The following is a 20,937-nucleotide window of genomic DNA, read 5'->3' as shown; positions in this document are numbered from 1 at the left end:
GCTCATGATTGTGAAGTAAAAGCTTTTGCTTCTCAAACCTATTTGTTAAAGCTAGCAAAAGCTTCTGCTTATCAGAAATAAGACTGAAGACATATTTGATAGATGTATTAAAATTAAATTACTCTATGAGAAGCTCCTATTCATGAAATTTTTCATTTTTTCCAGATTCTCGATGCATTCTTCTTCCAGTAGTTTTACATCATCTCCACATGCATTTACAAGAGCAGAAGGACCTTATAATGTGTGCCCGTATCCTTAGCAACATATTTTGCCTCATCAAGAAGAACAGCTCAGTGAGTAAACACCATGTCACATCCACTTGAACTTCTTTATATGGCTCAGTGACATTTAATGACACAAGCTGGACCTTGCCCAAGAGCATTTTAAGGAGTTCTCTGTGTAATGAATCTACATAAACATGCCATTTTGACTTTTTCATGACCCTTTTCTTTCCATGCATGAGTATTTTAATTGTATCACACAGTGTTCTGACAAGCTTTTGCACTTCTTGAGCGTTGTGTTGGAAAGAAAGAAATGTCTGCTTTCTTTAGGGGCATTTTTTATTGTGGGCTGTGTATTCTTAGGGGACACAGGGCTGATCTAGATAAAGAGATTGATATGAGTATTGCAAGGGAGATTGCACTTGGTTGCTAGTTGATAAACTTTATGGCCAGTTTCTGAAGTTTGTTAATTAATGTGTGAAAGCTGCATATGAGAGCTTGCTCAGACAGGTGTATTGCAAATGGGAAGGTGATGATATGTTCTGACAGACAACAGGATATAAGGCAATTAAAACCAAGCATTGCATGTAATTAGTGCAATACATGCATGTCGAGGGCAGCATATGTTACCTTGTAATGCTTAGTGGGAGCTCCTTTATGTGCTTCTTCATTTCACACCACTTTCAGCAATTAAATTTGTTCCGTCAGTGCTTTGATATGGATGTGGCTTGCACCTTTGGCACTGCAACAACATATTCCTTCCAGCTGCTCCTAGATAAGTATAAAATCTCATCACAAGACAAAGTGATAGATACTAAAGCAGAGCTGTGGTTTTGGCCTGGGACAAAACTTTACTTGTCTGGTCTGCATTTCACAAGATCTTCCATTTGGGGTCACCAAGCCAGAGATGTACACAATTACAAGTGGATATCTACATAAGACTCTCCCAAATGTTCAGGATATGCAGATACTATTTTTAGTATTCTTTGAGTAATTGAGATTATTAAGAACTTGGTGACTTTGGCATGTTTTTTTGGTACATCAGTACAGAATTTCAGTCCTTCCATTAGAATGAAGATGATTTTGAGATTGGGGGAACAAGTGAATTTGCAGTAAGGCAGCTTTGAAAATTCAGGCTGTTGCTCATTCCAAAAGTAGTTTGTAGTAGTAAAGAGAAGGGTCCTCATGGTGGATGCAGTTCCTAAATATACTGTGTACTGTCTGTTGTCATAAGAAGCCAGTTTAACAGTTCTTTGATGCTAGATGAAGGGATAAAGAACATGGATTGATACTAGATTCAACTTAAGTCTAAAAAGGAATTTTGAGTGTTGTTACAAATCATATGCTTTAGGGTGTCTAGGAAGCAAAAATAAACAAAAGAAAAAATCCAAATCACTCCTACACCTCAATGTCAGCAAAGTTGATCTATTTGTCAGTTGAGTTTTAGCTTGGTTGTGTGCATTTGATTATTAGGTGTTTCTTTCTGTGAAGAAGGGCCATGGTAAACAATGGACAAAATTGTTCAGATTAAGATGGTGGTTTCTGCTGCAGTGGAGACTTAAAACATTGAAGCAGGGAAAGCATATTTCCATTTGAATTAAAAAGGAGAAGTAACTACAACTTGACTTTATCCAGTGTTTTCATGCTGGTAACTGAGGTATTCACGGTCTCTTTTGGCAGTGAACACTTCGATTCCTTTGTTTTGATGTTATGTGCAAGCAGTTGTGGGCTCACATAAATGACTGATTTGTTTGTGCTGCTCAGCTGCTGGGAAGCAGCATAGCTGGGCCTTACTGATGAAGCATGTCCTGAAGGTTGGGCACCATCTGCTTATTTCTGCTGATAGTTTCAAAGTGTAAAACAGGATTTTGCTTTTTTGGATTTTAAGCCTTTCTTGGCAATTTCCCCAGAAGATATATAAGTGTTACCTATAAAAATCTTGCTCGAAAAGTTTTTGTATATTATTTACTGCTTTCTTCTAAATGTCAAGTGAAGACATAGAGCTATGGTAATTTGATGAATATTTACATATTCAAAGTCATCCCTGTAACTGTGATGCAATTAATGGAAAACTATTAGGAAAAAAAAGAATAGAATTAAACACTATCTAACAACAATTAGACAATAGTCCTTGTTTCTTGAATGTAGCATTCATAGTGAAAGTGTAATTGGTTTCTACGACTCCATCAGAGGAATTATAATTGTGGTCATATTTCTGGTTTAAAATCTTAAATGTTTTATTTCTTATTTAAGGAAAAATCAGTCCTGGAAGAAATTGATGTGATTGTAAACAGTTTGCTAGATATTCTATTAAGGACCATACTAGAGATCACCAGCCGACCACAGCCATCAGGCTCTGCTATGCGCCTCCAGTTTCAAGATGTGACTGTAAGTTTCTTGCAGTGAAAGAGCCCACAATTGTCACTGGTTGGACTACTAGACTTGTGACTATATTGTCTTTATATTGTAATTCACAGTGTTAGATTTTGTGTATAAAAGAGTGAATGAGGAGGACAATGAAAACCTTTCTTGCATTCTACTAATTTTTAGTGAATATAGTAACTTTTTCATTAAGTTTATTTATAGATTGTGACCAAAAAAACCCAAAACATGACATTTCTTTTGAAACTTTCAGGTTAGTAATGAGTTCAGTATGTTCCTTTTGTTTGCAATATAATAGCTTTCTGAAACTCTCCTTCAATTTGAATTCCTGAAAATAGAAGAGAACCAATCAATAATAGTTCCTAAAATGCATACATTTTTTCATGATGAAACAACTCTAAAGATGCCTGCAGAATCTGTGATAACTTGTACTAATCTAAATTTATTACTTGAGAGGCATTTTGTTGTTCTCTGGGCTGAGCATTTGAGCTTTGTTTTTGTCACATGAAGCTGAGCATACAGGATGGATTTAGAAGATTAGCAAATGATGTTTTGGTGAACCTGCTATAACAACTCATGGAAATTACAAGATTGAAATATAGGCATTTACAGAAAATTTTGTGATGAGTGTTGATCAAATAAAATGAAATGTTATTTTGCTTTGTTTGCAGCGAGGTTTTCACTTTGCTTTTTAAGGGAAAATTGGTTCTAATATAGCCAGGGATGTGACCCCAAGAAAATGTGAGGGGTTAGCATTTAGTGCAGAAAACAGACTATGCTGAGTGATTTACCATCTCATACATTTATTAATTAATTGCTCAGTGTTTACACTGTAATAGTTTCTGTTAATGAATAGAGGGTTGCTTTTCAAACCAGAATTTCCTCTGAGATCAAACATTTCAAAAGCATTTAATAACTGCAGAAAAAATAATGTGTTGCCACGTTGTTTATTTTTTTTCCTTGTTTTCTCTCTTACTTTAGACCCACAGAGAACAAACTCTATATGGAGTATTTTATGGAGCTGACCAAGCTCTGTGATAAGATGACATTATGCTTAATCACTGTGGTTCAACAGCAATATGCATATAAGAGTTTGGGAGGTTTTTTCTTTAAATTACAAAATTGCAAATGTATGCCATGTGGTATATCAGGCCACCACAAGGAAATCAAAGCTAAAGAAAGGATGGTAGTGTTAGACTATTAGTGTAGCAAGGCTCTTATTTTATTGGCCTGTTATGAGATATCCCCTTGCTTGCAGATTAAGTTTTCATTAAACACCATGACAGCGTAATTCTTTTACACCATCAAAAAATTAGACTCTGAAAGTGCTTTCAAGTTGAAAAATTTTCTTTTATGCATGAGAAAAGCCATGTTATTGTCACTGCAAGCTCTCAAAGAATACTTAATGTGGAAGTGACTCACAGCACAGCATAAGGCAATTATATACATTTATGTAGAAATATCATGCAGTATGGGCTTCTGGCAGCACATGGAGCCAGATTCTTGGAACTATTTGTAGAGGATGTATGATATGGTACCCAGTGTGAGTACAGCAGTAGAGTCTGTTCCAGTATGTTGCCATTATTTCAAACTGCATGTGTCATAAAAAATTCCTTGTGAGATGTGCCATGGGAGCACACTTAATAAAATTCTCTCATAGATTTGAATGGGACATAGTCCTCCTTGTGGAAGTAGTCCCAAACCCATCTGAGTGTGGTCTCCTAGGCCCATGTGTCACTGTTTTTCTTCACCAAGAAACAGCATCAGATCAGGCAGCACTGGGCTTTGTGCTGCTGTGACTCCACCATTTGTTTCAAGCAGCTTTGGTAGCTGGATATCATTTAATTTTCAGTCAGCAGCCTTGTTCAGTGGTAACCTGCAAGGCGGGTGTGATACTTTAGACTGAGCATGAAGCAGACGTGGCTTCAGGGTGACAGTATTGCGGATGTTGCATTGGCAACCGTGGAATTTAATGCAATGGTGAGAGTGAAATTTCTACTTTGTTTTGTCACTGAATTAGACCTTTGAACTTCCTTCAGAAAAAATGCTTTTGCATATAAAGAATTGGCAGAAAGCAATCCAATTAAAGTGAACTTTAATTTATTTTAGATCTTGAAAGTTCAGTCCCTCAGAACCTAAATGAGCTGCAATTTAATTGAAAGCTCCATGGCTTTTAATAATTGTGCTCCTGAAATAAGACACAAAAAATTACTTAAGGAATCTACCTAAGTGATTTTAGTGTACTGCTTGGCTTGACCTTTGACACTGGAATTGGGCCCTAAATTTTTTTTAGCAAGGTTGTTATGTGTGTGGAATTTGCTTTTGTGCATGATTTGAAAGTTAATCTGTGGCCAACACTGGCAGAAATCCTACAACATACATTTATGTTGAGCTCAACAAATGAGGCTGAATGTGCATTGCTATTTTAAAAACCAGCCTGTATAGCTACCTACATTCAAATTAAAAGCTCAAATTTAGAAGTCAGTTAACAATAAGCTTAAGTTTATACTTTTATAACACTAATCTGTCTGTCAACTATAATAGTACAGCTCTCTATAATAGGTTGTGATTTTTAATATACTACTATATAAGTTGAAACAAATGTGGAAACACAGAAAAAAGGTGACTAAAAAGGACTGCTTAAAATGCCTAGGCAGGGAAGGAATTTTGTAACTCAAGCTAGCTATTGGATATACAGATATTTACAAGACAGCAGCTGTAACCTTTATGTTTATGCCCAGAGCATGAATATTAAGAGATATTGTAGCCTTAGGATATTGTTTTGAGATTGTGATTCTATGTTTCTATGAATGCTATGTTTACTGTAAAACAAAGGGAAGTAAGAAATTTAGAATCATTTAGAATCACTTCAGTGTAAAGTATCACCATGTTGCTAGTGAAAGCAATCACCTCACACATGATTACCATGTATAATCACAAATGAATTAGGCCTTCCAATGAAAAATCTAGAACAGCCATTCCTGTGAAAACACACTACTTCTTTTGAATATCATTTTCTGTTTTTAATGAAAGACGGAGGAAAATATTCCCAAAATTTCACTTGCTAAGCTAATGAAAGGCACCATTTTAAAGTACTGTTATCACCTGTCTGTTCTCTCAGTCTCATTCTCCATTCCTGATGCAGGCAAAAATATATTTCCCATTCTTTAGCAAGCTTGTGAGATTTCAGAATTGTTCTTTCTAAGCATTAGGATGCAAACCAAACCTTTGACTCTTCCCTGTCCTCATCAATTCTGCAGTCAGACCTGACTGATACCATTCAGTGTTTCTTCCCAGTCCAAAACTGAATAAGCAGACAGGAAAGGGTGAATGGAAGAGCCTGTTCCTTCCTATAATATCTTGGCTGTTTGTCTGCTCCCTGGAGATACCCAGTGCAGTTCTCTGCTCTTTCAATGAGAAATTCTACTGTAAGCCCAAAGAAATTTCTGATCAAAACATTTTTGAAGTTTGTTCAGTCCTACGAATGAGTTTTCTTTTTGACAAATCTTGAGAGTTTGAGATGACAGAATGTTTTTAATAATTCCCAGCTAATTCCTTTCATCTCTTCCCTAAAGGAAAACAATAGCATTCTTCCCAGAATTCTTGCAAAATATGTTTGTTTATATTTGTTTCAAAGCTGAGTTGACTAAAGAGGTTGTAATTTTGGAAATCTAAGTAATTTGTTTAAAAACAGATACAAGGAAAACAAATAAATAACAAATAAAAATTTTACTGGTTTAGCCCTTCTGGAACTAATTAAAATAGATTTTTCTAAGCAAATAAACTCCATTTAGGGAAAAATATTTCCTTAAATGGGAAGGAAGTGCAATCAATGTATTTTCACAAAATGTGGAGTTGAAGCCTAATTGTAGAATAATTTCCCTTGCATTTGTTAATTATTTTCAAGTGCTTATAATATAAGAGTTTAAGCTCAAGTGCAGAAAACATTCTAATATTTCTCCTCTTGGCTTATCTGAACAGGGGGAATTTGTCTCCTGTTTGTTGTCACTCTTGCGACAAATGACTGATAGACATTATCAGCAGCTTCTTGATAGCTTCAACACAAAGGAAGATCTGAGGGTGAGTAACAGAATTGTGTTTCCACTTGCTTAGGCCTTTTTATTTTTCTTTTTGATTTATCTCCCTTTAAGATGTCCCTGTGCTTTGATGAATCATTTCAGTATTTAAATGCAATGTGTTTTCCAGATTAGCTAACTATTGCACAGCTTTTATTGGGAACTTGAGTTCACTCTCAGAGTGGGGCAAGGCTGTTATTGCTTCTGCAATGACAACAGAGTGAATTTGGATGGAGGAAACTATAAATTTTCTTTAAAGCCATGAATTTATCCTCTAAACCTCTCCTAAAGATTGTGTCAGTCTAAGGTTACCCTGCTCTTGTTAGATTCTTACTGTCAGACAATTGGGGGATTTTATGTTTGGCTTATTATACTTGCTTATTTTTTTCATTCATTAAATTATGTATGGCAATAGCAAACGTGCAGCTTGAGAAATGCATAATCAACTAACTCTTCATTTTTCTTAGCTGTGCAGCATGTCCATTGGCAGGAGGATGTGTCAGACTTCTAATGTCTGTCTGCTCATTTCAATCATAGAAAAGAGTAGCTGCAGAGGTCTCTTAAGACAACTTCTACCAGTTTCAGGAATTGAGTTACTGGGTTTGTGGACATAAAACATCTTCAATTGCTTTATGGAGGAGGGGTGGGATTAAAAAAAAATTTTCTTGAAGTTCTTGAAGATTTCCTGCATAAATGTAACCACTAAGATTTCCATTCTATTGGACCCTGGAAAGTTATATAGTACCAAATTTGATCCACACAAAAAATCTTGAGTAATCATTTATGCACATTATTTAGCCAGTAATCATATCCTAATGTGATAATATATTTTAGGTGTTACTCCTTAATTACCGTTTGATATACTTAAGTGCTGCCGGGAAGGGGAGTCTAGTCATGGTGCAATTTCAGATTTACTTAAATTCCTGATAGCTGCTTAGAGCTGAAGAGAGCATATCATTTATGAGTGTCTTTTCTTTGAGTGAGGTGGTCATATAGAGCTTGACAGATAGAAAATGCTGCTAAGAAGTTATAAGAAATCAAGAGCACTACCTAGGAGGTGTATAGGGTGAATTATTGTTATATAAGCAATACAGCATCTATTTTTACCTAGCATGGTTGCTATCCTTAGGCAATTTTTTGTAAATATTATGAAACCTAGGCATTTTTAGTTGAAATATTTTACCTTTTGTGTGAGTTCTGAACCTCTAGGTGTTCCTAGAGGTTTCAGGCTTTATTTCTGTTTGATATATCTGTGAAATACAGTGTTGAGTTTATTCAAACTTTTCTTCCTTCTAGAATATGAAAAATCTCTGAAATTAATGCTTGAATGGTGTTTGATTTGACACATTGAAATTCCCCCCACGCACATACCCTGCTATTACACAGAGACATATGGAAAGCAGCTGTAGCTGGTGCCATCAGCTATCACAACAGAGGTCTTAAGAACTCAAGTCCAGAATTTCTTATTTCCATTCAGATCTCATCGAATCAGCATCAGCTCAGCCAGTGATTCAGTGGTAGTAGTCTGATCATCATCAATGCAGCACTCCTTCTCTTCTGCATCTTAAATAATATATTGGTTTTTTCCCCTCCCTTGGAAATATTACTGAGAGCAAGAGGGAAAGATGAGAGCTAGTGTGCGAGACCACCACTGCTGTTAATCATGAGGTGATTGTGGGCTATCAAAACCATCTTGCTACTTCCCTTTTTACTTTTCTACTTTGATTGCTAAGTGTGGAATTTTCTTTGCTTTGAGATATCTTAGGAAATTATATCAATATGGATAAATGAAAATTCAAAAGGTGTTAATATCCGAGATAAGGCATTTTTTTTTCCCCTGAGATGCTTTAGAAGCTAAAATGGTAGCCTCAGTTAATCTAGTGGCTAGTTGGGATTTAAACTTCAGTGATAACTACCACCAGCTTGCTGGATTTCTGACTACTCATTTTGTCCCTAGTCAGTAGTATCAAAGTGAGCTGGGTCTTCCTGAAGCCACATTATGAGTTACAGATCTGATAGGATGTTTCCAAGGGAAACCTTATCTTATTTACAAGGGAGTGTAACCTTGGCTTTTGAATTGCTTTGTGCTCTGCTTTCTGGCTTTAGCTACCTCTGGTTATAACCATCTATACTAAACGATTAGGCACTGGGACCACATGGCATTTCATCTTTCTTCCAGACTAATTCTCAGGGTGACTATGTCAGTACTTGCATGAATATATGTTTGCACAGCATTTGTGACACTGTTGATAAAAATACCCCCAGCAAATGACTTCTCCAAACAAATATTCACTCATGAAAGTACTTGCAAAGAAGGAAAGAAGGTTTTGCAGTTCTTTTTTTTTTAGCAGTGTATACCAAACTTACTAAAGGCTAAAGGCTGTTTCCATCTTGCTAAGCAAGGAGAAGCAAAATGGAGACTTTAAAGGAATGACACGTACACATATTTATATGACATGCATCTAAGTGATGCCTTAAATGAGTGGTTGCTTATGCAAATATTCTCTTCTTCTTGTAAATATATTTATCTAAAGTAATTGACATGGTGACTGGTTTTTTGAGTTTCTTAAGAGAGGTTTTTTTCCAGTCAAAGCAGAAGATAGGGAAAATATTATATTTGAAAACATGCAAATAAAGTAATAAAATAACTGACAGGCGTTTCATGTCTGAGTGGTAGAACCAGACAATATACTTCACTCTCTTTTTTGAAACCCTGACTTTAACAAGACAGTAATTTTAAGTGGTTCTCTTTATCCTTCAATATTATTTTAAAGTTATGCTCTTTTTTCTTACCACAAAATGCTTTCTACTCCTAGTACATATATTTTACAGTAATTTGTAGAACCAGAGGCAACCTTCTAGGTGGATATTTGCTGCTGTGGAAAGTCTCAAATATAATTTATGACAAAAGGTAACAGTGAAGTTATGACTAGCAAAAGATCCGTGGGAAAGTGAATGTAAAAACTTATGTTAGCACAATGCAGCTTTGACCAAAGCAAGGTGGCTTTGATCAATATGTTTGGGGTTTTTAATTAATAGATTAAAAGAAGACAAAACAAGTAAGCAACTACCAGAAGGCCTAGTTTTTATTCATTGACAGTGTACCCTACATAATGTGACAGAATAGAGATTTGGTGAAGGAAAAGATAAGATTTCATAGGAATGGGTGTAAATCTTTGTAGTTCTGTCATCCCTCTCTTCCAGCTCTAGGGCCTGAGCAGGGTAAGGTGGGTGCCATACCCTAGCACCAAGTGGATTTATTCCCCTGTCCTCTAATGGCCCCTGGGACACAGGCTGTGTGAGATCCCTGGGCGTGGGGAGTGTCTCTGGTGGAAAAGCACAGTTCCAGCCACCATCCTTCCCCTGCTCTGCAGGGACATCCACTCACATATGGGACTTCTGAAAGGATGAGTTTTGGGGCAGAGGGGTAGTTCTAAAGCCACTCATTTAGGTGGCTTCTGATGTAGATTAAGAAAGCAGTGAAGCAGGGAAGATCTTGGAAAGGAACTGGCCAAGGGATGGATGAGTTGCCCAGGAACTACCAGCTCACTGTGGAACCACCCTCTTTCTTATTGGCTTTTGGCACTCTGGATGCTCTACAAAGCCTTGATATCATGTAGCCTGGTAATCCTACAGCATGAATCAAAGCAGTAGAACATGATGCAATTAGCTTCAAAGTGGACTGTTGACCCAAATGAAAATGCTTTATAGGTGTACCCCAAGAGATCCAATGAAGCCTCAGAGCTGGATGCAGCACTCCAGGTGGGTCTCACCAGAGTGGAGAAGGGGCAGAATCCCCTCCCTCGATGTGCTGGCCACGCTGCTCTTGATGCAGCCCAGGATGCAGTTGGCTTTCTGGGCTGGGAGGGCACTTTGCCTGCTCAGTGCAGCCTCTCATGCACCCCAAGTCCTTCTTGGCAAGGCTGCTCTGGATCTGTTCATCCCCAAACCTGTGGTGATACAGGGGTTGCCCTGACCCAGCTGCAGCACCTTGCCCTGGGTCCTGTTAGAACTCATGGCATTCCCATGGGCCCACTTCTTGAGCTTGTCCAGGTCCCTCTGGATGGCATCCCATCCTTCAGGTGTGAAGTTAAGTGGTGGGAATTAGTACTAAACCTTATAGTTTAGTATCAATTTAGTACTACTAATAAGATAATATCTAGTATTATCTTACAAATAGGACTAGACCTCATGTACACTAAGTAGAACTATTAAGAGATGGTATTTAGAGTATGTAAAAGACAAAATTACTTCCTTTTTGTCTTTTAAGATAGAAGACAGATGAGACATTAATTCTATCTGTACTCAACCAACCAAATGTTAGCTCACTTAAACTGCCGGCAAATATGTTTTTTAAATGTTAAAATCTGTTACTAAATCTATATTTTGCAGCTAATATTGCTACATTGATGACACAATTTTCCCTTTTTTCAGTGAAAATTAGAAATAATTAGCCTGATATTAATGATTCAGAATGTAATGCCAGTGTCTACATTTGCTTTGTTTTTAAAGTTTGCTTGGAATAAAAGATGTATTCTGATTCTGGCCTAGTTACCCAAAGAAATGTAGTGCATATGATCTTTCTGACTGTTATTCATAATGACTTTTGAACAAGCTATCTCAAAGGTGCTATGTTTCCACCTCACATAGCCCTTGGCTTTTAAATCTTCATACCACTGCATGGTTTTATGGTTTCCCAATAACATCCATTTGGCCTCTTCAGTTCAGTAGTCCACTGGTGAGATCCCTAATGGCAGAAACATGTATTGTGTCTGGACAGGAGATAAAAAGTGAATATGAAAGAATCTGGGATGTTGTTGGGAGGTGATATGCAGCAGCATTCAAGGTATTGCCATTTTGTTGGGATTATGGCACAGAGCTGTGGCATTACTCACAGGAGAGGGAGGAAACCTCTGCAAAATAAAAAGGCACTTAAGAACAAGGTGCAAACTTATAGAAAAAGGGCCTGGCATAGCTGTGTTGTTTGTAGAGGTAGGTACTTGTTTATCTGTAAAGCTGGTCACCTGCATTCAAAAGTACGTTATCTGCAGTGAGTATTATTTATACTCCTTAATACAGATAATTTTTTGGCATCTTGCTCAGAAAACAGGTTGTCTCTTTTATGTAATCTTCTCTGGTGGGTGGGTGTGGGGATCTCATCTGCCTTACCCAGTGCCTGTATTCATCCCCCTTTACAGTGATTCTCTAATGAAAGGCATCTGTTGTGCAGTGCCTGTCATCTACACTTTGATAAATGCACTTGAGAATATATTTTGGTGTTCAAAATTATTTGTATCTTCATCTCATCTTTGTTTCGGGGTAACTCTCTACAAATGATGGGGGCAGAATGAATACCAAACATTTCAAGGTCAGGTACTGCACTGATTCTGTTAGAGGTGTTTATATCACTTGCCTCATGCACTTCATGTTGTCAACAGCTCGATTTTCATACTAAAAGGATACTGGCAGTACCATACATAATCAAGATGGTTCCTTGTTGTTAGTTTTATTTGTGAAAAGAAAAACTGAAAAAAACCATGTGCTGAGAGGAATAGTTTAGTTATCTATTAGTGAGTTACATGACAAAGGAGATGCTAAAGGCTTTCAGGCAGTGCTTTCTACGTTCAAAGTAGCTCACAGGTGTTGACTGATTTTTTTAGATCCAGCAAATGAAGCAGAAAGGTTAAGTGACCAGTGCACAGCCAGCCAGCTGCACTACCACTTATGGGGCCTGGGCATCTCTACTGGAGTCACTGGTCTTTGTCAAGTCAATGACAAAATTGTCCTTACACTCTCTCTGCTGCTTTTAGAATGAATCTTGAAAGTGATGAAAACCTGGCATGATTAAGGAGATATTCTGAACTCTCTGGTGTTTGTAAAGTGCTTTTTTGATTTGCAAATTGTTCTCAACATCGCATTTGTGGAAGTGTATGGGTGGAAACCAAATGCATCTTTGACATTTCTTTTATGCATTGCTGTCAATCAAATGGCACATTATATTATTTTCATCACTTTAAGAAGAAAGGATTAAATCACTATTTGAAAATTCTTGGGAAGTAATAAAAAAAAGCTTTCAGAGGTTTATCTATGGTGAAAATAAGTGCAATTCTGCTATTTCTGTAATGATTTTTTTTCTCTCTGATTAAAGCTCACTGCTCTTTTTAAAGCAGCAAAGACATATGACTACTTCTTTTCCTTCCAAAGGATTTCCTGCTGCAGATTTTCACAGTATTTCGGATACTGATACGACCAGAGATGTTTCCAAAAGACTGGACAGTGATGCGTTTGGTTGCAAACAAGTAAGGCATTTTTAATGTTATTAAAAAGTATGAGTAGTATTCACAGATCATGATAAAAATAAAGTTATATGATGTTTGTAATAAAAATTTAATGTATTTTTTTAAATGCTGGCTGCAATTTTTCTTTTTTTAATTTAAGATTTCAAATCTCTGCACTTCTTTTATACCACAAATTTATGATATAATCTATACCTCTTTCTGTTCTGAATTTTGGTAAGCACATATAGCTGGAAAGTCAGAAACACTTTTACAGAATAAAGTTGCAAAGCATCAACAGCTTTGTTTTCCAAGTAACAAATGACAAGTCTCTAAGGAACTTCTTTTCAAATCTGTTTCTTGAAATTCTGAGTTGGTAAAGATCTGTTTGCTCTCAAGAAGAAATTATCAACTGTAATATTGTTAAAGATGCTTTTGCATGTTTTTTCATGTAGTGTTTGTCAGAAAAATCACAAATCAGGAAATGAGGTACAGCACAAGGCAACAGTCATGTAAGGCTCTAAGCACTGCTGAGTGAGATTTTCAGATGAATCCTGCCCATCAGCCATTCTTTCTCTGCTCAGGCCTTATTTTTAAAGAAACAGGTTCCCAGCATTTCTAAGAAATAATTACAACATGTCTGAAACAATATATTAAGTTTTATTTAATGTCTATTACCACGTATCCTTTTTGCAGTCTTGGCTTTAGATCAGATAACCCAGCTGAGCAGTCAGCACAGTTATGCAAAGAGTGTCAGCAGAGGAAGGGTGCTGTGTTGGGAGACCTTGGAATCCAGATTGAAGGATTGACTTAAACTTTCATGACACATATTGCAATGCCTGATTAAAATTCAGTTTTAGCCTGCATTGTGCCTGCAAGCTTCAAGGCCAATTTAAATTTTTGGTGCTATACATACTACTAGTAGCAATATAATTCGTACAATTAAATTTAACAACACTTGGGTTTATGGTCTCTATTTGTTATGTGTGTGTATGGATATTTAAGCATAACAGTACTTGTTCAAACTTTGTCATGACTTGAAACAATTTTTTGTTAATTTTTATTACCTCAGTGCTGCTAATCTTTTAAAGGTTGAATTCCAGAAAAAAAAGTTATTAATTAAAGACTGGATATGATAGTTTGTTTCTGTGTATGATATTAAATAAGGTATGACTGATACCAGTCTACATTTAGTAATTATGTTTAAGAAATAAACAGTGAAACACAAGAAAGAAGGAAGGAAAAAAAATAGGAACTTTTAGACAAAATGAATAATCTAAGACATTTTTATATATTCCAGTAACAGCTGGCTTGGCAGATGGCTTTGCAACAGCTGACATGTACAGAACTAAGGTTTAGGAACGACCTTGGCACATGCTACATGGCTGGTGATACTCAGATGATACCAAGTTCTGCAAAAGGAGCACTTTTCTTCTCCAATATTTCAGTAACCATAACACATCTCCCTTTATTAATGCATGACATGTTGTTTCTGACCATCTAGGAGGTGAGTCTCTGCCCAGTTCTGTCTGGCAAAGAAGATAGGCAGAGGCTGACAATAACTACTGGTGGGAATTGGCCACGAGGAGCTCATCAGACCAGCTAACTGATCCTGATAACACAATTGCATAAGCACTCCTGCCCACTATAGCAAGTGGGCTATAAGCACATCTTTACCAATTCAGCTTTGAATAATTGCTTGGCTAGGAATTTGTTCCTATGTGGAGGATGAGCTAGTTTGCTGTGAAAAAGGGGGTTGACCAGGTGTACTTAAATGTGTGGTGAAGGCTGAAGCCTCATTATTCCTGTGTCCCTATTCTGTTCCTTTTTGAGGCAGCAGAAAGGAAAATCTGCTTCTGTTCTCTTGTCAGCTGCAGAGTAGTCTTTCCAGAGCTGTTTCTGAATGGGAGCTTCTTGCTTTACCTCGTGTTCCTCACTGCAATGGCAGACTGCCTTCCTTCAGCTTCCTCAAAGTGTTCAAAAGCACAGAGTAGTAGCTTTGCTAGAATTGTGCCAGCCCAAAATATTTAAGTGCAGAGGAAATAGCCTAAAGGCAGGATGTGAAATTAGAGCACTGCTTGCCCCACGGAGAGAAGTGAGCTGTTCTTCCTGAGCATAGGAGGAGCATGGCTTTGAAGAATGCATGGGTTGAGATGTGGAGGAAGGCTAGTTCAGGGAGGTTTAGTCTGATTGTGACTATTATTAGGCCTAGTTGGCTTGAAGTAGACTTCATCACTAGCACTTCATTAGCCAGAGCACTTCCAGGGATCTGAGACTCTTTGGAACTGAAGGCAAAACTTCTTGAACTCTCAGCTCCATTCATGTCTAAAAGAAAAAGCTCTAAGTTCTAGCCCATCTTTTTAAGAGCAGAATAAGGTGATCCAATAACAGTCCAGGTCTTTTCAAACTTCTGCTTCCCAGGAATAAAGCAGGTGCTGTATTTCCTGTATGCCATGGCTGCCTTCTATCTGTCTGGCCTTTCACTCACTGTAGCTCACCTGAAGGCAGTGTGTGTGTGTGTGTCATCACGTCACCCATCGCTGCCATCACATCAACAGCTGCACTGCTTTCCTCCCTGTCCCTAGAGTGATATAAGAATTCAAACTGTCTGATATTTACAGGAAGAGAGATTTAGCCTGTCTGAGCCTAGGGAAGAAATAAGTCTTAGCAAGGATATAATCAAGGAGTAAGCTTTTCCTGAGGGAGAAATTACTTTTTTTATTTTCTCTTACTTATGTATGCAGAACTAGAATTACGTGAATTACTTCTAAGTCTTAAAATGCCGTAATTTTACAACATACAGTATTTACATATAAAAATCTCACTGCCCTCTGGCTCCTAGGGGATTTTCTTCTTTCTAGTTGCAATATTTTCAGTAATTCTGAAAATCTGATACTTGGATTGAACTGGGAAATTTTTAAAAAACCCACCAAAACCAGAAGATAGTATGAGCTCAAGAAGTCAAATCTGTAACTGTTCAGAAATGAAGGTGTTTCAAGGTGACACATATATGATCTATAGTTGTGAATGTTCTGATGCCCAATGTGTGAAAGTATTAATGGCTAGCATTATAAACTGTCAATTGACTTCTAAAATTTGAGAAATAAAGGAACATTTAAAAAGGCAAACTTTGCACTAAAGCAGAGAAATGGATTTTTTTAATTGTATTTTGTAATGGAAAGAGAACGTGCAAAAACATCCTTAGCTCCTAACAGTTGGGCAAAGAGACAGAAATAACTCTGTTTAAAGCTTCATAGCTGTGTAATATCTGAGATAATCAGCACACACGCAGGAAAGCAAAATAATTACTTATGGTCATTTAATATTTCTAAAATGAATGTTACTACTGAGAGACAAATATGGCTTTATGTTTACGATGGAAATAATTATTTTAATTTCTTTAATTCTAGAAGTAGACTTTCTACATCAACTAGGTAGTATCTAGCTTCTATTTGTAACTGCAGAGGAGCACAACATAATATAGGAAGATGTCTGAATCAGTTGCCTAGTGCCAGAGAGAAATGCTAAATTTTATAGCAAAATATGCTTGACTAAAATTGAAGCTTCTGGAGAAGACCTTCACAGTTTCAACTGGAAATCACTGTGTAATGGTCACTGGCTTCAGTTACCTTAAAGTTAGGAGAAGAATGACTTGTCTAATACTTTATTTGCCTGCCATCTTTTGAGAACAGTTAACAGACTCAGCTGAACTTTTCAGATATGTCGTGTTATTAACAGCTGAAGAGAGTGACTTGGAGAGCAAAGGAGCTTCAACTACTTGCTGAGCAAATCTTTGATATTCATAATACACTGTGCTTATGTATCATAGGCAAAGACACAAAGAACTAATTTTCTGCTTCTTGATATACAAGAAGCTTTAATTTTCAAGATCACTTTGTAATTAACTATGTATAGCCTTTCAGCATTCTACTTGATGGCAGAGATGCTAGGTCATCCAGTCCTCAATTTGAATATTATAAGGATACAAATAGATGTACAAATAGTATTACTTATATTAAAATAATTTATCTGTAAAGTAAGGTTTACATAATATGTTGCTTACACTGAAATTTCAAATGTATCTACTGACAGTCGGGCATAAGTACTTTAAGCAGAGAATCCTTTTGGTTATAAAATTCAGTAATGGCTAAAATACATCATTATTATTACTGTTATTACTATTATTATTATAAAAGTAACTCCAATGGAATACACAGTAAGGGAAGGTATCAAATCAGCATTAGTGTCATCATAATGGCTGCTCTAAAAGAATCCTGTTAGCTCCCATGGTGTGGGAGTCTGAGACTCCTACAATGAACAAAAATTCTTGCTTTTATGTAATACATAGTGTTGCTAACAAATTTTTGCTTTTATGTAATGCAAAATGTTGCTAGCAACTGAACCTGGCATTCAGTCCTTCACAAAAAATATATATACATAGGCATGCATATATAAATAAGCTCATAAACCTATAACAATAGATACATATACATATATGTGATTCAAGATTTATTTAATTTCTTTATGAAATATGAAAGAATTTTTTTTTCTGTTTGAATACCTTTGTGTTTGGGATTATTTCACTCTGATAGAAAAGAATGGAATGAGAAGCTAATGTTATACATTTGTCCTATATCACCATGGAAAACAAAATTTTCATTTTCTGCCACTGGCTGCCCAGGCAAAAGCCAAGTTGCCAGAGCATAGCCCAGGCAGTAAGCAATTGTTGAACTTCTGGATTCTTCAAAGCGATTATTGCAGAAAGGTTTGCTCTGAAAATTTGATGGAAAAGTCATTCCATCAAGAATGGCCTTACCAGACATTGGGTTAGCATCCTGTGTATGAGGCAAGAATAACTTAGTAGCTAAAAGTAGAGGGTTTCTCCTGTAAAACAGGCATTCTGAACAAATATGTGGCAGGTGGTAAGAGGAAGAAAAGCAAGTTTTGTCACAAGCTCAGTAGTTGATAGTTTGATGCTCAGATGGATTTCAAATGAATGTTGTTGTTTGGCAATCACTGGCTGGGAATCAGCTTGGAATGTGAGTACTGTACCGAATCAGGCAGCTGTCCTCTGGCTGCTGCCTCTGCTTTGTGCATTTCTGCTTTTTTTGTATATGAGCATCCCTAGCCCTAGCTTGTTTTCTGTTCTACCTGATTTTAGACTGCTGTAGCTTCAGAATAACAGATGGTAGGTCAAAAACAATATCTTCAACCTTGTGTGTTGCATCTGGTGTTTTGAGGTTTTTTTATCTACAACATATCCTCTCATGTTAGAGACCCACATTTTATCAACTAATCCATATCATATCTTTGACTTACCAAATAAATGAAACCTGAGCTAAGTTCCCTGCAGGAAAAAATACTTGCATTGCAATTATTCTGTTTTCTCAGGAACATTCTTCAAAAAATATTCTAAAAGTTGCATTTGTCTACTTTATTCACTTCATAAGAATTGAAGCAGATCTTTCTCTTCAGTTTCACCTGCCATGGAAGGAATGTAGCAAGAAAGGAATTGTCTCAGACATAAATAGAACTATGTCATGTAAAGTTGGCAGTATGGTTATGGATCTTGTGGAATTTTCTCTTGAGTACTGTTTTCAGGGATTTATTACTTTGGACTAAGGTGGAAATTTCATATAGCAAAAATTCTGATAAACTCACTTTTTCTACCTGATATTCTACCAGAATGTCTTCCTGAAATATACAAACTATTTCCATTCTGTGAAGCATATGGACCTTGAATTAAATCATGCACAACAACAAGAATGACAGGGCTCAGTTCTTATCCATGCCTCCATTATTAACGTTGCTTATACTGCATTTTGCTAACTTCACTTTTTGTTCCATGCTGCAATAGCAAGTGCTGTACACGGGCTGTAACTCTCCATTAGTGAAAAAGTGGGGTTAACTGACTGGTGAATGCTAAGCATGGAACACTACTTGGATAGAAAAGTTACAGTGTAATCCTTGAGAAAATAATATGTATGAAAATACACTTGAGCAGTGGAATAGGAATAAATGAAACTTGAGACTCAAGACCTGTTCTAAAAAACAGACTCAAAACTGGCTGGTGCAGGTGTTCAGGCACATCAAACGCAAAGGTAAAGTTTGGCAGGGACAGTAATTTTAAAAATAGAAGGATGGAAGTAAACACTTGAACTACTAATATGTTAAATTACAGATAGCCAGTTTTTATTTATAAACATGAAAATTGTCCAAAGTGCTAGAAAAAAAAATATAGTTCATTTTCTAGGTGGGTTGGCTAACATTTAATTCTCCAGTGCTGTAAAATGAAAAATATTGTAACCTTGAAATATATATATTGCTGTTATTATTTTTAAATCATTTGTCTTGAATGCATTGCAAAAAATAGTAAAAAATATGAAGTCCAAAATCTAGAAATAGAAACATATTTTAGCATTGAAAAACATGCTGGTCAACAATTATGTTTAAAGAACTAAATGTATTAATAATAGACAGATGGTAATTAAATGAAATGTGTAGATATAACCTTTTTTCTCAGAAGATCTTTAAACAGTTGATTGTTGTAAAATACATGACAGCAAAAAGATCATTCTGTGTTTATCTTTTTTTCTCTCCATAAGTATTCACTTCTGACTATTTTCAAAAATAACGTAATGCTTTACATTATTTAATGGTTTAATGGATTTCTAGTTTGACTAAATATGTTGGAAGACAAGAGTGCTGCAGAGGTTAGTTTAAAGTTTGAACCACTGAAATTAGGTGTATTTAAATAATCTCAAAGAATGTTCTATTTCTGTAGATTACCAAAGTTGGTTGCTACAATAAAGAAAGCCATCATTGATCTCTGGTGACAACCACTCTGAGAGGATCTTGGTCATATATATTTATTTAAGATAATTGTAATTCATGTGGGTGTAAATGTAGCGTAATATATGACTTTTTACAACATACATTTACAGCATAGAGATCTTTAGAAGCAGATCCTTCTCTCAGAGCTCACACAGTTTTGCATTGATCTGTTGTCATTAAAGAGACTTTTTGTCCATAAGGGTGTCAGTGTTGAATATTAGCATTTACCAAATATTTTATATTTATAATCTGTATGCACATATTTTCAATACTGAGAAAGCTGAAAACAAATTGTACAACTGTGGGTATTAATACTATTAAGATAAGGTGTATAATAAATCTGAAATCATAATTATTTTCAGAACAAAGTTTATGATTGGTCTTGATCAATTATGTTCTATATAGAATGTCTGGTTTTGGTGCACCTTCTTTCAGCACTCATTATCATAATGAGCATGTTTTCTGTCAATAAATGTCATTAGGTATTTATATGGTACGTTGGAAATGTAGTATTTAATGCCACCAGACATGCTACATCTGTTTCTTCACTGGAAAATTGTCCTGCTTTGAGTATTAAATATGAATTTCCACATAATGAAAATTCCTGTCTTTTTCATTCTTTTCTTCCCAGTGTGATCATTACTACAGTCTTGTACCTTTCAGATGCCCTTCGTAAAAACTTCTTGAATGAAAACTTTGATTACAAGGTAAACAATAGATGCAATAGCTGCTACATCATCCTGTGGCTTGGCGGTTATTGCACTTAGCTCCAGCATCTAAATAGCTAGAATATGTAGAAAATCAGCAATTTCAACTGCTCAGGGATGTTTTTTCCTAAATATAGGACTATCTTATAAATGAGTGTTTTGAGGTTTTTTTTAATTTCATCTTATTTTTCATTTTGTTATTTGAGCCTCTTTGTTAGACTACTGATTTAGGATTTTTGCGTACCAATTTTTTGGATCCTAAAAACAAATTAAATTATTTAGCTGGGTTTTTCAGTTATTGCAGAGGAAAAAGTATTTCAGGTTTTTAATCAATGCAGATTATATAAAATGCAGATTTATATTTTTGTAGTTTCTCTCAGACCAATTAACATGCTGTATAATTAAAATTAGAAAATTATGACACTTCACGGTGAATGTAGTT

The 20,937-nt window shown here is 36.1% G+C and overlaps 1 protein-coding gene across 1 annotated transcript in view; it reads left to right on the top strand.

Moving 5' to 3' along the window:
- Window positions 1–20,937, top strand: part of DOCK4 (dedicator of cytokinesis 4) — a 223,712-nt gene that overhangs the window by 157,327 nt on the left and 45,448 nt on the right. The window contains exons 24-28 of the mRNA XM_066550492.1: window positions 166–293; window positions 2,475–2,609; window positions 6,585–6,683; window positions 12,884–12,978; window positions 20,420–20,495. Of these exons, the coding sequence (XP_066406589.1) occupies window positions 166–293; window positions 2,475–2,609; window positions 6,585–6,683; window positions 12,884–12,978; window positions 20,420–20,495 (533 nt within the window). The remainder of the gene's footprint in view (window positions 1–165; window positions 294–2,474; window positions 2,610–6,584; window positions 6,684–12,883; window positions 12,979–20,419; window positions 20,496–20,937) is intronic.

This window comes from Molothrus aeneus, chromosome 5, assembly GCF_037042795.1.
Source record: "Molothrus aeneus isolate 106 chromosome 5, BPBGC_Maene_1.0, whole genome shotgun sequence".
Classification (NCBI taxonomy): domain Eukaryota; kingdom Metazoa; phylum Chordata; class Aves; order Passeriformes; family Icteridae; genus Molothrus; species Molothrus aeneus.
This window is presented reverse-complemented; position numbering and strand designations above follow the sequence as displayed.